The sequence below is a fragment of the Grampus griseus genome, assembly GCF_964374135.1.
Source record: "Grampus griseus genome assembly, chromosome: 10".
Taxonomy (NCBI): domain Eukaryota; kingdom Metazoa; phylum Chordata; class Mammalia; order Artiodactyla; family Delphinidae; genus Grampus; species Grampus griseus.
In genome coordinates this window covers 52,287,236-52,303,936 of record NC_139004.1, presented here as the reverse complement: position 1 = coordinate 52,303,936, position 16,701 = coordinate 52,287,236, and the positions used below count along the sequence as shown (strand labels likewise).

The 16,701-nt window shown below is 40.5% G+C and overlaps 1 protein-coding gene across 1 annotated transcript in view; it reads left to right on the top strand.

The window, feature by feature from the left end:
- CMTM6 (CKLF like MARVEL transmembrane domain containing 6) overlaps window positions 1–16,701 on the top strand; it is a 52,022-nt gene that overhangs the window by 15,471 nt on the left and 19,850 nt on the right. The window contains exon 2 of the mRNA XM_082663988.1: window positions 10,762–10,938. Coding sequence (XP_082520114.1) covers window positions 10,762–10,938 — 177 coding nt within the window. The remainder of the gene's footprint in view (window positions 1–10,761; window positions 10,939–16,701) is intronic.

Genomic DNA, 16,701 nt, shown 5'->3' with positions numbered 1-16,701 from the left:
TGAAGATTGCTTTGGCTACTCAGGGTCTTTTGTGTTTCCATACAAATTGTGAAATTTTCTGTTCTACTTCTGTGAAAAATGCCATTGGTAGTTTGATAGGGATTCCACTGAACCTGTAGATTGCTTGGGGTAGTATAGTCATTTTCACAATGTTGATTCCTCCAATCCAAGACATGTTATATCTCTCCATCTGTTTGTATCACCTTTAATTTCTTTCATCAGTGTCTAATAGTTTTCTGCATACAGGTCTTTTGTCTCCTTAGGTAGGTTTATTCCTAGGTATTTTTTTCTTTTTGTTGTTTCCTTAATTTCTCTTTCTGATCTTTCATTCTTAGTGTATAGGGATGCAAGAGATTTCTGTGCATTAATTTTGTATCCTGCAACTTTACCAAATTCATTGATTAGGTCTAGTAGTTTTCTGGTAGCATCTTTTGGAGTCTTTGTGTGTAGTATCATGTCATCTGCAAACAGTGACAGCTTTATTTCTGTTCCGATTTGGATTCCTTATATTTCTTTTTCTTCTCTGACTGCCGTGGCTGAAACCTCCAAAACTATGTTGAATAATAGTGGTGAGAGTGGGCAACCTTGTCTTGTTGCTGATCTTAGTGGAAATGGTTTCAGTTGTTCACCATTCAGAATGATGTTGGCTGTAGTTTTGTCATATATGGCCTTTATTATGTTGAGGTAAGTTCCCTCTATGCCTACTTTCTGTAGTGTTTTTATCATAAATGGGGGTTGAATAATGTTACAAGCTTTTTCTGCATCTGTTGAGATTATCATATGGTGTTTCTCCTTCAGTTTGTTAATATGGTTTTTCACATTGATTGATTTGTGTATATTGAAGAATCCTTGCATTCCTGGGATAAACCCCATTTGATTATGGTGTATGATCTTTTTAATGTGCTGTTGGATTCTGTTTCCTAGTATTTTGTTGAGGATTTTTGCCTTTGTTTTCATCAGTGATGTTGGCCTGTACTTTTCTTTTTTTTTTTTTTGGCTGCATTGGGTTTTTGTTGCTGCCTGTGGGCTTTCTCTAGTCGTGGCAAGCAGGGGCTACTCTTCCTTGTGGTGCTCAGGCTTCTCATTGTGGTGGATTCTCTTATTGCAGAGCACGGGCTCTAGGCTCGTGGGCTTCAGTAGTTGTAGCATGTGGGCTCAGTAGTGGCTCGTGGGCTCAAGAGTTGTGGCTTACAGGCTCTAGAGCACAGGCTCAGTAGTTGTGGTGCATGGGCTTAGTTGCTCTGTGGCATGTGGGATCTTCCCAGTCCAGGGCTCAAACCCGTGTCAGCCGCATTGGCAATCGGATTCTTAACCACTGCGCCACCAGGGACGTCCCTGGCCTGTAGTTTTCTTTGTGACGTCTTTGTCTCGTTTTGGTGTCAGGGTGATGGTGGCCTCATAGAATGAGTTTGGGAGTGTTCCTCCCTCTGCTATATTTTGGAAGAGTTTGAGAAGGCTAGGTGTTAGCTCTTTTCTAAATGTTTGATAGAATTCACCTGTGAAGCCATCTGGTCCTGGGCTTTTGTTTGTTGGAAGATTTTTAATCACAGTTTCAATTTCAGTGCTTGTGACTGGTCTGTTTATATGTTCTGTTTCTTCCTGGTTCAGTCTCGGAAGGTTGTGCTTTTCTAAGAATTTGTCCATTTCTTCCAGGTTGTCCGTTTTATTGGCATATAGTTGCTTATAGTAATCTCTCATGATCCTTTGTATTTCTGCAGTGTCAATTGTTGCTTATCCTTTTTCATTTCTAATTCTATTGATTTGGGTCTTCTCCCTTTTTTCTTGATGAGTCTGGCTAATGGTTTATCAATTTTGTTTATCTTCTCTAAGAACCAGCTTTTAGTTTTGTTGATCTTTGCTATTGTTTCCTTCATTTCTTTTTCATTTATTTCTTATCTGATCTTTATGATTTCTTTCTTTCTGCTAATTTTGGGCTTTTTTGTTCTTCTTTCTTTAATTGCTTTAGGTGTAACTTTTGGTTGCTTGAGATATTTCTTGTTTCTTGAGGTAGGATTGTATTGCTGTAAACTCCCTCTTAGAACTACTTTTACTGCATCCCATAGGTTTTGGGTCATCGTGTTTTCATTGTCATTTGTTTCTAGGTATTTTTTAATTTCCTCTTTGATTTCTTCAGTGATAGCTTGGTTATTAAGTAGTGTATTGTTTAGCCTCCATGTGTTTTTTTTTTTTTTTTAGAGTTTTTCCTGTAATTGATATCTAGTCTCATAGCGTTGTGGTCGGAAAAGATACTTGATACGATTTCAATTTTCTTGAATTTACTGAGGCTTGATTTGTGACCCAAGATATGATCTATCCTGGAGAATGTTCCATGAGCACTTGGGAAGAAAGTGTATTCTGTTGTTTTTGGATGGAATGTCCTATAAATATGAATTAAGTCCATCTTGTTTAATGTATCATTTAAAGTTTGTGTTTTCTTATTTATTTTTATTTTGGATGATCTGTCCATTGGTGAAAGTGGGGTGTTAAAGTCCCCTACTATGATTGTGTTACTGTTTATTTCCCCTTTTATGGCTGTTAGCATTTGCCTTATGTATTGAGGTGCTCATCTGTTGGGTGCATAAATATTTAAAATTGTTGTATCTTTTTCTTGGATCGATCCCTTGATCATTATGTAGTGTCCATTTTGTCTCCTGTAATCGTCTTTATTTTAAAGTCTATTTTGTCTGATATGAGAATTGCTACTCCAGCTTTCTTTTGATTTCCATTAGCATGATGTATCTTTTTCCATCCCCTCACTTTCAGTCTGAATGTGTCCCTACATCTGAAGTGGATCTCTTGTAGACAGCATGTTGGTGGGTCTTGTTTTTGTATCCATTCAGCCAGTCTGTGTCTTTTGGTGGGAGCATTTAATCCATTTACATTTAAGGTAATTATCGATATGTATTTTCCTATTACCATTTTCCTAATTGTTTGGGGTTTGTTATTGTAGGTCTTTTCCTTGTGTTTCCTGCCTAGAAAAGTTTTTTTAGCATTTGTTGTAAAGCTGGTTTGGTAGTGCTGAATTCTCTTAGCTTTTGCTTTTCTGTAAAGGTTTTAATTTCTCTGTCTAATCTGAGTGAGATCCTTGCTGGGTAGACTAATCTTGGTTGTAGGTTTTTCCCTTTCATCACTTTAAGTATGTCCTGCCACTCTCTTCTGGTTTGCAGAGTTTCTGCTGAAAGATCAGCTGTTAACGTTACGGGGTTCCCTTGTATGTTATTTGTTGTTTTTCCCTTGTGCTTTTAATATTTTCTCTTTATATTTAATTTTTGATAGTTTGATTAATATGTGGCTTGGCATGTTTCTCTTTGGATTTATACTGTATGGGACTCTCTGCACTTCCTGGACTTGAATTAACTTTTCCTTTCCCATGTTAGGGAAGTTTTCAACTATAATCTCTTCAAATACTTTCTCAGTCCCTTTCTTTTTCTCTTCTTCTTCTGGGACCCCTGTAATTCCAGTGTTGGTGCGTTTACTGTTGTCCCAGAGGTCTCTAAGACTGTCCTCAATTCTTTTTTCTTTATTCTGCTCTGCAGTAGTTATTTCCAATATTTTGTCTTCCAGGTCACTTATCCGTTCCTCTGCCTCAGTTTTTCTGCTGTGGATTCCTTCTAGAGACTTTTAAATTTCATTTATTGTGTTGTTCATCATTGTTTGTTTGCTCTTTAGTTCTACTAGGTCCTTGTTAAACGTTTCTTATATTTTCTCCATTCTAGTTCCAAGATTTGGGATCATCTTCACTATCATTACTCTGAATTCTTTTTCAGGTAGACTGCCTATTTCCTCTTCAATTGTTTGGTCTGCTGGGTTTTTACCTTGCTCCTTCATCTGCTGTGTGTTTTTCTGTCTTCTCATTTTGCTTATCTTACTGTGTATGGGGTCTCCTTTTTGCAGGCTGCAGGATCCTAGTTCCCGTTGTTTTTGGTGTCTGCCTCCAGTGGCTAAGGTTGGTTCAGTGGGTTGTGTAGGCTTCCTTGTGGAGGGGACTAGTGCCTGTGTTCTGGTGGATGAGGCTGGATCTTGTCTTTCTGGTGGGCAGGACTGTGTCTGGTGGTGTGTTTGGGGGTGTCTGTGACCTTATTATGATTTTAGGCAGCCTCTCTGCTAATGGGTGGGGTTGTGTTCCTGTCTTGCTAGTTGTTTGGCATAGGGTGTCCAGCACTGTAGGTTGCTGGTTGTTGAGTGGAGCTGGGTCTTAGCGTTGAGATGGAGATCTCCGGGAGAGCTTTCGCCGTTTGATATTACATGGAGCCGGGAGGTCTCTGGTGGACCAGTGTCCTGAACTTGGCTGTCCCACCTCACAGGTACCGGCCTGACACCTGACCAGAGCACCAAGACCCTGTCAGCCACATGGATCAGAAGAAAAGGGAGGAAAAAAAGAAAGGAAGAAAGAAAAAATAAATAAAATAAAGTTACTAAAATTAAAAATAATTATTGTGCTTCCCTGGTGGCGCAGTGGTTGAGAGTCCGCCTGCCGATGCAGGGGACATGGGATCGTGCCCCTGTCCGGGAAGATCCCACATGCCGCGTACTGGCTGGCCCGTGCGCATGGCCGCTGAAGCCTGTGCGTCTGGAGCCTGTGCTCTGCAATGGGAGAGGCCACAACAGTGAGACGCCCGCATACTGCAAAAAAATGATAATAATAAATAAATTATTTAAAAAGTTAAAATGTAGTAAAAAAACGAAAAAAAAAAAAAGAAAGAAGAGAGCAACCAGACCAAAAAAACAAATCCACCAATGATAACAAGTGCTAAAAACTATACTAAAAAAAAAAAAAACAAAAAACGGACTGGCAGATCCGTAGGACAAATGGTAAAAGCAAAGCTATTCAGACAGAATCACACAAAGAAGCATACACGTACACACTCTCAAAAAGAGAAAAAGGAAAAAAATATATCTCAAAAAAAAAGGAGGAAGAGAGCTACCAAATCAATAAACAAATCTACCAATGATAACAAACTCTAAACACTAAACTAAGATAAACATAAAACCAGAAATAAATCCGATGCAGAAAGCAAACCTCAAGTCTACAGTTGCTCCCAAAGTCCACCGCCTCAATTTTGGGATGATTTGTTGTCTATTCAGGTATTCCAGAGATGTAGCGTACATTAAGTTGATTGTGGAGATTTAATCCGCTGCTCATGAGGCTGCTGGGAGAGGTTTCCCTTTCTCTTCTCTGTTCGCACAGCTCCTGGGGTTCAGCATTAGATTTGGGCCCACCTCTGCGTGTAGGTCGCCTGAGGGCGTCTGTTCCCTACCAAGATGGGATGGGGTTAAAGTAGCAGCTGATTAGGGGGCTTTGGCTGTCTCAGGCCGGGGGGAAGGAGGGGTGTGGAATGTGGGGTGAGCCTGCAGCAGCAAGAGGCTGGCGTGACATTGCAACAGTCCCTGAGTTGCACGTGTGTTCTCCCAGGGAAGTTGTCCCTGAATCACAGGACCCCGGCAGTGGCGGGCTGCACAGGCTCCCGGGAGGGGAGGTGTGGAGAGTGACCTGTGCTTGCACACAGGCTTTTTGGTGGCTGCAGTAGCAGCCTTAACGTTTCATGCCCGTCTCTGGTGTCCGTGCTGATAGCCATGGCTCACGCCCGTCTCTGGAGCTCCTTTAGGCAGTGCTCTGAATCCCCTCTCCTCGTGCACCCTTTTGGGAGGTCTGAGGTCTTCTGCCAGAGTTCAGTAGGTGTTCTGTAGGAGTTGTTCTGCATGTAGATGTATTTCTGATGTATTTGTGGGGAGGATGGTGATCTCCACATCTTACTCCTCTGCCATCTTGAAGGCCTCCCTCTAACTTATTTTTTAAATTGAGGTATAATTGACATGTAACAGTTTCAGATGTACAACATAATAATGTGATATTTGTATATATTGTGAAATGATCCCTTTATTTGGTATTAGAGACTGTACAGTGCTGTGGGAGATTTTAAAGGAAGGTTAGTAGCATCAGAGATGGGGAGTCAAGAGAAATTTTCATACTGAATATAGCTTGTCGTGTTAATTTCATGGCCTTTATCTGGGAATAGGAACTAGTAAATTCCAAACTTGATCTACTACCCCTTCATTCTCTAAGATGTCCATGCAGAACCCTCCTCTTGATACTGCTTTAGGGCTTAAGGTCAGTAAGAATGACTCCTTTAATAAGTTTGGAATAGGTCTTGTAATGACTTGTCACTGATTGCTTCTGGCCCAGCTGGATCCTGCCCTTTTCTTAGGGAGAGTAGATAAGCAGTCTGTGTCTCTACTACAGATAAAATTTTATTGTCTTACAGCCTGCACTGATGAGTGTTCCTCATAATCTCATTATTGTAGAGAAGAATGGTTCAAGATCAACTATTCTCACACCCCTATTAGAGTTTTAGGCTCATATCTTCTCATAGTTAATTGACTTTCATACACCTCAGGTGTATTTTGCAAATGTCTCATAGAGAAACTCCTAAAACTTGGACAAGATTTAACATAGAGTCAAGAATAAAGCAAATGGAATATTAAGACATTTGGTATCTTATTATACTGTAGACTTATAAAAACTCCTCTTGTAATTATAATTACAGGTGAAGAAGTACTTTTACACAATGACCTTTTGGGACTTGGCTTGATGTGTTGCTTTATCCTGTGGTGCGGTGACTGGGAACGCCTCGCCTAACATCTGTCTGATGTGAGGAAGTTGTTTGGGATATTCTGGACCATTTTATGCCTCATTAACTTACAGGAAATCACAGCAATAGGACCTATTTTCATCCTTACATGCATTCTTTTTCAGTTGTGGGAATATATGAATTTTGTATTGCCAACAGGAAGGGGGAAATCCCTTAGAGGTTTAGATGCCAATTTGGATTTGACTTTTTTAACTTTTTATTTTGAAATAATTATAGAATCACAGGAACTTGCAAGAACAAAATGTAAAGGGAGGTCCTTTGCATCCGTGTGTGTGTGTGTGTGTGTGTACCTCTATGCTCTTTTATCAAGTGTAGCTTCCTTAATCACTGCTGCAATCAAGAATCAGAACTTTTCCATCAGACTTCCCTGGTGGCGCAGTGGTTAAGAATCCACCTGCCAGTGCAGGGGACATGGGTTCAATTCCTGGTCCGGGAAGATCCCACATGCCGCGGAGCAACTAAGCCCGTGCACCACAGCTAGTGAGCCCGCGCACCTAGAGCCCATGCTTCGCAACGAGAAGCCACCGCAACGAGAAGCCTGCACACCGCAATGAAGAGTAACCCCTGCTCGCCGCCACTAGAGAAAACCCACACACGGCAACGAAGAAATATTGCAGCCAAAAAATAAATAAATAAATGAATAAAAATTCAAAAAGAAAAAACAAAACTGTTCCATCACCATGTGGTTCCCTCGTGCCACCCCTTTATAGCCACACTTCTCCCCTCTCCCCTGGCCACCACTAATTAGTTCTCTATCTCTATAAGCTTTGTTATTATATAAATGGAGTCATGCAGTATGTAACCTTTGGAGATTGGATTTTTTTCACTTTGCATAGTTCTCTGGAGACTCATCCAGATTGTTGCACATACCAAGTTTGTTCCTTTTTATTGCTAAGTAGTATTCCATGGTATGGATTACCACAGTTTGTATAACCATTGAAGGACATCTGTAGTGTTTAGAGTTTGGGTCTCTGATGAGTAAAATGTTATGAACTTTCATGTATCAGTTTTTGCAGGAACGTAAGTTTTCATTTCTCTTGGTCATATACAGAATGTAGGAATGCAGTTGCTGGGTCATATGGCAGTTGCATGCTTAGTTTTTAAAGAAACTGCTAAACTGTTTTCCAGAGTGGCTGTACTATTGACCTCTGATTTGATGAAAGTGTTTCGTAGGATAAAATTTTGATTGCCTACTTAACGTATGTGTTGATTTTGGTAGCAGTTTTATTGCCATTAATATATCTGGTGGCTCCTGCTGGCCTGACTTGTGTGAGACGGCATTTCCCAAAAGGCTTTGACTTGGGTCATCAGTCATTTTGATGGTTTAATACCCAGAAGGAAATTCCCTTAGCTTCTACAAAACCCACACAAACTGCACAAGTGAATCTCTTCTCTCTCTTCCTTCCTATTTCTAGAGAAGAGTTAGCCTCACACCTTGAGCCCTGAATCTTGCCTTTAGAGATCCTCTTTTCTTTCTCTGTCTTTAGACATCTTACAGGTTTCTGTCTAAGCATTTAAACATGCTCAGTTCTCTCCTGTCTTGAAATTCCTTTCCCTTTGACCTCATCCACTACTACCCTTTATCTGTCCACTCAAAGCTGCACTGGGTGACTGGGCTGTCTCTATTGCACTGCCTTGTCCAGCCCTCACTTCCAGTGTACAGTATAGTAATCTAGGTTGCCTCCCTGAGCACACTGAAATGGTCCTGTTGATGTCACCAGCAACCCTGTAGCTCAGTCTCATGTAAGCGTTTCAGTACTGTGAGTAGCATTCAGCACTCTTGATTACTTGCTCTGAGTAGAAATACTTTTTTCTTGATCGACTACCCCTTGGACTGCTGCTCCTAATTGTCCTTTGCTGTTGTCTCCCCCTCTGCTCATCCCTTAAATCTTGGGGTTCCTCACAGTTCTGCAGAGGGCCGACTTTCCTCATTCTGGGTAATCTCCTACATCTTAGTCTCCACCTCAGACCTGTCCCCTGAGCTCCAGACCCATATATCCTTTTGCCTCCTAGCCAGCTCCACCTAACTCTTCTGGAATTTATTCTCTTCCCAGCACCCTTGCCTCTTAAAAAGAAGAAGAAAAACTCTTCTTTCTTCAGTGAGGCACCAGTGTGTTAATACCACATCACACAACAGTGGGAGCGCTGTTAAAACCACCTGCATTTAATTGAGTTGCCAAATTAGCCAGAGATAACTGTTCTCCATTAAATACAAATGCATAAAAATTATACTTAAAAAAAATTATTTATTTAGCTGCGCCGCGTCGTAGTTGTGGCACATGGGATCTTCACTGCCACGTACGGGATCTTCATTGCAGCATGCAAACTCTTAGTTGCAGTATGGGGGATCTAGTTCCCTGACTAGGGATTGAACCCCGGCCCCCTGCATTGGGAGTGCAGTCTTAGCCACTGGACCACCAGGGAACTCCCCAAAATTATACTTTTTATGGCCAGTTAAATAACTGCAAGACTAAAATTGAATGTGAAAAGGAATTGTTTCTATGAAAATAAATTGAATGCTTTGGAAAGACGAAAAAAGCTACTAAAATACTTGCAGTGGAATTAAGTAAGAGCAAGGCAACTGTGAAAGGCTAGTAAAACTAGTCCGACTCTAGAAGGATTCTGTGCGCTGCTTCTCAGGTGTCCCAGATCTTGCTCCACTTCAAATAACATCAGTCTGGAAGTGGTAGTCATAAATGACGGAAGTGATTAATGCAGAAAACATGATGAGGAATTCCAGTCAGGTGCATTCTCAAAGAAAAGGCCCACTTCAAAAGACTGAATAAATAAATGTGCCTTTTGTTTTAAATGAAAATAAAATGGTTTAAGCATATATGTATTAACTTCTTTCCTATTCCATTTGTATTCATCCTGTCTGATGAGGGCTTCTACTGCATCTTCCAGTGATTTCACTCTTGTCCATTACTACTACCCTGCTCACTGTCTTTCCTCTGATTTCTGACATCAGCTTCCCCAACTGGGTGTCCAGCCCCAGTTTTGCCCTCCCCCACTGTCTCCCCCTCCCCGTCTCCAGCCCCACCCCGGCTCTCCTCCCCATCCCTTCTTTATATTGTAGCTATAAAGAACTACTAAAAGCATAAACCTGATCATGTTACCCCTTTGCTTTATACACTTATTTATTTATTATTATTTTAAAATTTATTTTTGGCTGCATTGGGTCTTCATTGCTGCATGCAGGCTTTCTCTAGTTGCGACGAGCGGGGGCTACTCTTCGTTGCAGTGCGCGGGCTTCTCATTGCAGTGACTTCTCTTTGTTGCAGAGCACGGGCTCTAGGCGCGCGGGCGTCAGTACTTGTGGCACGTGGGCACACTCGTTGTGGCTCGCGGGCTCCAGAGCACAGGCTCAGTAGTTGTGGCGCTCAGGCTTAGTTGCTCCATGGCATGTGGGATCTTCCCAGACCAGGGCTCAAACCCATGTCTCTTGCATTGGCAGGCGGATTCTTAACCACTGCGCCACCAGGGAAGTCCCTACCTCTTTGCTTTAAAAACGCTTAAAATCCAGATTCCTTAAACTAGTAAAAGGAGGCATTTAGATCTGGCCTCTGCTTATTACCTCTCTGGTCTCATTTCATGATTTCAGTGCTGCCATCCCCTCCCCTCTGACATGTTAGCCATGTTGACTCAACTCACTTTCACAGTTGAGTGGGGCTTGTGGGATATCTGTGTGTGGTTGGCGTGGGAAGGTACCGAGCTCTCTCACTTCTAGGTCTTTCTGTGCACTGCTTCTCTGCCTGGAACTTTTTCCCCTATCTTTCACCCCACAACTGACTCTACTGTCCTTCTGGTCTCAGCTTTCCTTCAGGAAGCCTTTCCCAACCTCCAGATTGAGTGCTTTTTCTGTGTGCTTTTATAACAACACCCCGGATTTCTCGTATTCTAGCATTTAGCACACAGTAGGTAGTTAATTATCTGTGTACCTATATTCCCTTCAAGGCAACTGGAGTGTAAATTATGTGTAGATCAGGTTCATTCAGTAATCTTGTTTGCCGAGTCTCCACTTGATAAATATTTGAGTGAACAGGTGGTGTTTTCTGAATACTATAGGTTTCCCTGAAAAACACTTAAGCAAAATGTTTTGTTTCTTTTGTAGGTGCTGTCTCTGTTGGCCTTTATCTGTGAGGAAGTTGTGTCACAATGTACTTTGTGTGGAGGCCTTTACTTTTTCGAATTTGTAAGCTGCAGTGCCTTTCTGCTGAGTCTCCTTATGCTGATTGTGTACTGCACTCCAGTTTATGACAAAGTTGATCCCGCAAAAGTCAAGTCATCGGTAAGCATGAAAAAATATAATCCCTATAACAAGAATTTATATATTTTTGGATCTTGTGTAGTTGTATTATTCACAGTAGTAATGCTTTCATAACTCAGTAACAGGAAAAGACTCTATCCATTGTTCCAGCTCTGCCTCTAAGCAACTCAGTTTTTCCCTGCCAGATGGTATGGTAGAGGGGGAAGGTGAAATTAGAATGAGAGTGACAGACACTGCTGATAATTTACAGTTATTGGTGGTTTAATCTAATTCACATGAGGTATTTTGTAAAAACTAGGATTTTGTCACTTTTGATTTCTCACATTTCAGACTGTCACTCACTGGTTCTACAGTTATTCACTGTGTGCCTGTTGTAGGCCAGGTGTTATGCCGGACGTAAGAGATGGAGTAATGAACTAATGGTGATATATTGATATTTCTAAAGCCTCTAAACAAAAGAGCATGTAATTCTACCTATTTTGTTTTGATTTTATTTTATGAAAGAAAGTTGTTCTCTATAAGTGAATTTAGAAGGTATTTGTTAAATTCGTTGTGCAAAAATTTCCCTTTTAATAAAAGTCTATGTGAGAATTTTATACTCACAAAATTAGAGATGTATAACTTTCTAAAGACTTAGTCTGCTGACCCTCTTTTTATTTGAGTATAATACGGATTTTTGAGATAACAGATGAGATAATTTATATAGTTACTGCATTTAAGAAAGAAAGAATTGAGCAGTTTACTTCTTCAATAGCATTCAAGTTATCAGGAGTGGTTTATGAGGAATTGTAACTATCAGGGTTGCTTTATGAAAGAATTCACAGTTTTGAGGGAAGAGATCAAAATTAAGGTAAATTTTAACTATTAAAAAAAGAGAGGGACTTTCCTGGTGGCACAGTGGTTAACAATCCGCCTACAAACACTTCTCCTCGGCCAATTGGCAAAAAAAGTGGCCCACAACATCCAGAGTCCCATTGTTGCTGTAGAAATAAAAGCCCAGAGAGAGCTACAGGGTGAAAGTGAAAGGGAGATCAATCAAGAAAAAATGTACAAAGAAGACAGGAGATAAACAGAAAACAGGAGGAAGAGGGTTTTTTCTTGAGGAAAAAAACAGAAAAAAGAGAGAAATAACAGATGGAGCCCTATGGCTGACAGGATCTTGGTGCTCAGGCCGGGTGTCAGGCCTGTTCCTCTGAGGTGGGAGAGCCAAGTTCAGGACACTGGTCCACCAGAGACCTCCCGGCTCCACATAATATCAAACGGCGAAAGCTCTCACAGATATCTCCATCTCAACGCTAAGACCCAGCTCCACTCAACAACCAGCAACCTACAGTGCTGGACACCCTATGTCAAACAACTAGGAAGACAGGAACACAACCCCACCCATTAGCAGAGAGGCTGCCTAAAATCATAATAAGGTCACAGACACCCCCAAACACACCACCGGACGCGGTCCTGCCCACCAGAAAGACAAGATCCAGCTTCATCCACCAGAACACAGGCACTAGTCCCCTCCACCAGGAAGCCTACACAACCCACTGAACCAACCTTAGCCACTGGAGGCAGACACCAAAAACAACGGGAACTAGGATCCTGCAGCCTGCAAAAAGGAGACCCCATACACAGTAAGATAAGCAAAATGAGAAGACAGAAAAACACACAGCAGATGAAGGAGCAAGGTAAAAACCCAGCAGACCAAACAATTGAAGAGGAAATAGGCAGTCTACCTGAAAAAGAATTCAGAGTAATGATAGTGAAGATGATCCCAAATCTTGGAACTAGAATGGAGAAAATATAAGAAACGTTTAACAAGGACCTAGTAGAACTAAAGAGCAAAGAAACAATGATGAACAACACAAAAAATGAAATTAAAACTTCTCTAGAAGGAATCCCATAGTAGAATGACTGAGACAGAAGAACGGATAAGTGACCTGGAAGATAAATTATTGGAAATAACTACTGCAGAGCAGAATAAAGAAAAAAGAATGAAAAGAATTGAGGACAGTCTTAGAGACCTACGAGATAACAGTAAACGCACCAACATTGGAATTATAGGGGTCCCAGAAGAGGAAGAGAAAAAGAAAGGGACTGAGAAAATATGTGAAGAGATTATAGTTGAAAACTTCCCTAACATGAGAAAGGAAATAGTTAATAAAGTCCAGGAAGCGTAGAGATTCCCATACAGGATAAATCCAATGAGAAACACACCAAGACACATATTAATCAAACTATCAAAAATTAAATACACAGAAAAAATACTAAAAGCAGCGAGGGAAAAATAACATACAAGGGAATCCCCATAAGGTTAACAGCTGATCTTTCGGCAGAAACTCTGCAAGCCAGAAGGGAATGGCAGGACATATTTAAAGTGATGAAAGGGAAAAACCTACAACCAAGATTAGTCTACCCAGCAAGGATCTCACTCAGATTAGACAGAGAAATTAAAACCTTGACAGAGAAGCGAAAGCTAAGAGAATTCAGCACTACCAAACCAGCTTTACAACAAATTCTAAAGGAACTTCTCTAGGCAGGAAACACAAGAGAAGGAAAAGACCTACAATAACAAACCCTAAACAATTAAGAAAATGGTAATAGGAACATACATATTGATAACTACCTTAAATATAAAGGATTAAATGCTCCCATGAAAAGACATACACTGGCTGAATGCATACATAAACAAGACCCATCTATATGCTGTCTACAAGAGACCCACTTCAGACCTTGGGACACATACAGACTGAAAGTGAGGGGATGGAAAAAGATACATCATGCAAATGGAAATCAAAAGAAAGCTGAAGTAGCAATTCTCATATCAGACGAAATAGACTTTAAAATAAAGACTATTATAAGAGACAAAGAAGGACACCAAGGGATCAATCCAAGAAGAAGATATAACAATTGTAAATATTTATGCACCCAACATAGGAGCACCTCAAAACATAAGGCAAATGCTAACAGCCATAAAAGGGGAAATCGACAGTAATACAATCATAGTAGGGGACTTTAACACCCCACTTTCACCAATGGACAGATCATCCAAAATGAAAATAAATAAGGAAACACAAGCTTTAAATGATACATTAAACAAGATGGACTTTATTGACATTTATAGGATATTCCATCCAAAAACAACAGAATACACATTTCTCTCAAGTGCTCATGGAACATTTTCCAGGATAGATCATATCTTGGGTCACCAGTCAAGCCTCGATAAATTTAAGAAAACTGAAATCATATCAAGTATCTTTTCCGACCACAATGCTCTATTAGATATCAATTACAGGAAAAACTCTGTTAAAAATACAAGCACGTGGAGGCTAAACAGTACACTACTTAATAACCAAGATATCACTGAAGAAATCAAAGAGGAAATCAAAAAATACCTAGAAACAAATGACAATGAAAACACGACGCCCCAAAACCTATGGGATGCAACAAAAGCAGTTCTAAGAGGGAACTTTATAGCAATACAATCCTACCTCAAGAAACAAGAAACATCTCAAACAACCTAACCTTACACCTAAAGCAATTAAAGAAAGAAGAACAAAAGAGCCCCAAAGTAGCAGAAAGAAAGAAATCATAAAGATCAGATCAGAAATAAATGAAAAAGAAATGAAGGAAATGATAGCAAAGATCAATAAAACTAAAAGCTGGTTCTTTGAGAAGATAAACAAAATTGATGAACCATTAGCCAGACTCATCAAGAAAAAAAGGGAGAAGACTCAAATCAATAGAATTAGAAATGAAAAAGAAGTAACAACTGACACTGCAGAAACACAAAGGTCCATGAGAGATTACTACAAGCAACTATATGCCAATACAGACAACCTGGAAGAAATGGACAAATTCTTAGAAAAGCACAACCTTCTGAGACTGAACCTGGAAAAAATAGAAAATACAAACAGACCAGTCACAAGCACTGAAATTGAAACTGTGATTAAAAATCTTCCAACAAACAAAAGCCCAGGACCAGATGGCTTCACAAGCGAATTCTATCAAACATTTAGAGAAGAGCTAACACCTAGCCTTCTCACACTCTTCCAAAATATAGCAGAGGGGGGAACACTCCCAAACTTATTCTACGAGGCCACCATCACCCTGATACCAAAACCAGACAAAGATGTCACAAAGAAAGAAAACTACAGGCCAATATCACTGATTAACGTAGATGCAAAACTCCTCAACAAAATACTAGGAAACAGAATCCAACAGCACATTGAAAGGATCATACACCATGATCAAGTGGGAACGCGAGGATTCTTCAATATACGCAAACCAATCAATGTGATACACCATGTTACCAAATTAAAGGAGAGCCATCATATTATCATCTCAATAGATGCAGAAAAAGCTTTTGACAAAATTCAACCCCCATTTATGATAAAAACCCTCCAGAAGTAGGCATAGAGGGAACTTACCTCTACATAATAAAGGCCATATATGACAAAGCCACAGCCAGCATCATTCTCAACGGTGAACAACTGAAACCATTTCCACTAAGATCAGGAACAAGACAAGGTTGTGCACTCTCACCATTATTATTTATTTATTTATTTTTTAAAATTTATTTATTTATTTGTGGCTGAATTAGGTCTTTGTTCTTGCACGCGGGCTTTCTCTAATTGCGGCAAGTGGGGTCTACTCTTTGTTGCGGTGCGCGGGCTTCTCATTGCGGTGGCTTCTCTTGTTGCAGAGCATGGGCTTTAGGCATGCGGGTTTTAGTAGTTGTGGCTCGCGGGCTCAGTAGTTGTGGCTCACAGGCTCTAGAGCGCAGGCTCACTAGTTGTGGTGCACGGGCTCACAGGCTTAGTAGCTCCACGGCATGTGGGATCTTCCTGGACCAGGGCTCGAACCCGTGTCCCCTGCATTGGCAGGCAGATTCTTAACCACTGCGCGACCAGGGAAGCCCCTCACCACTATTATTCAACATAGTTTTGGAAGTTTTAGCCACGGCAGAGAAGAAAAAGAAATAAAAGGAATTCAAATCGGAAAAGAAGTAAAGCTGTCACTCTTTGCAGATGACGTGATGCTATCCATAGAGAATCCTAAAGTATCTACCAGAAAACTGCTAGAGCTAATCAGTGAATTTGGTAAAGTAGCAGGATACAAAATTAATGCACAGAAATCTCTTGCATTCCTATACACTAAGAACAAAAGATCAGAAGGAGAAATTAAGGAAACACTCCCATTTACCATTGCAACAAAAAGAATAAAATACCTAGGAATAAACCTACCTAAGGAGACAAAAGACCTGTATGCAGAAAACTATAAGACACTGATGAAAGAAATTAAAGGTGATACAAACAGATTGAGAGATATACCGTGTTCTTGGATTGGAGGAATCAACTTTGTGGAAATGACTATACTACCCCAAGCAATCTACAGATTCAGTGAAATCCCTATCAAACTACCAATGGCATTTTTCACAGAAGTAGAACAGAAAATTTCACAATTTGTATGGCAACACAAGAGACCCTGAGTAGCCAAAGCAATCTTCAGAAAGAAAAATGGAGGTAGAGGAATCAGGCTCCCTGCCTTCAGGCTATACTATAAGGCTACAGTAATCAAGACAGTATGGTACTGACACAAAAACAGAAATACAGATCAATGGAACAGGATAGAAAGCCCAGAGATAAACCCATGCACATATGGTCACCTTATTTTTGATAAAGGAGGCAAGACTATACAGTGGAGAAAAGACAGCCTCTTCAGTAAGTGCTGCTGGGAAAACTGGACAGCTACATTTAAAAGAATGAAATTAGAACACTCCCTAACACCATA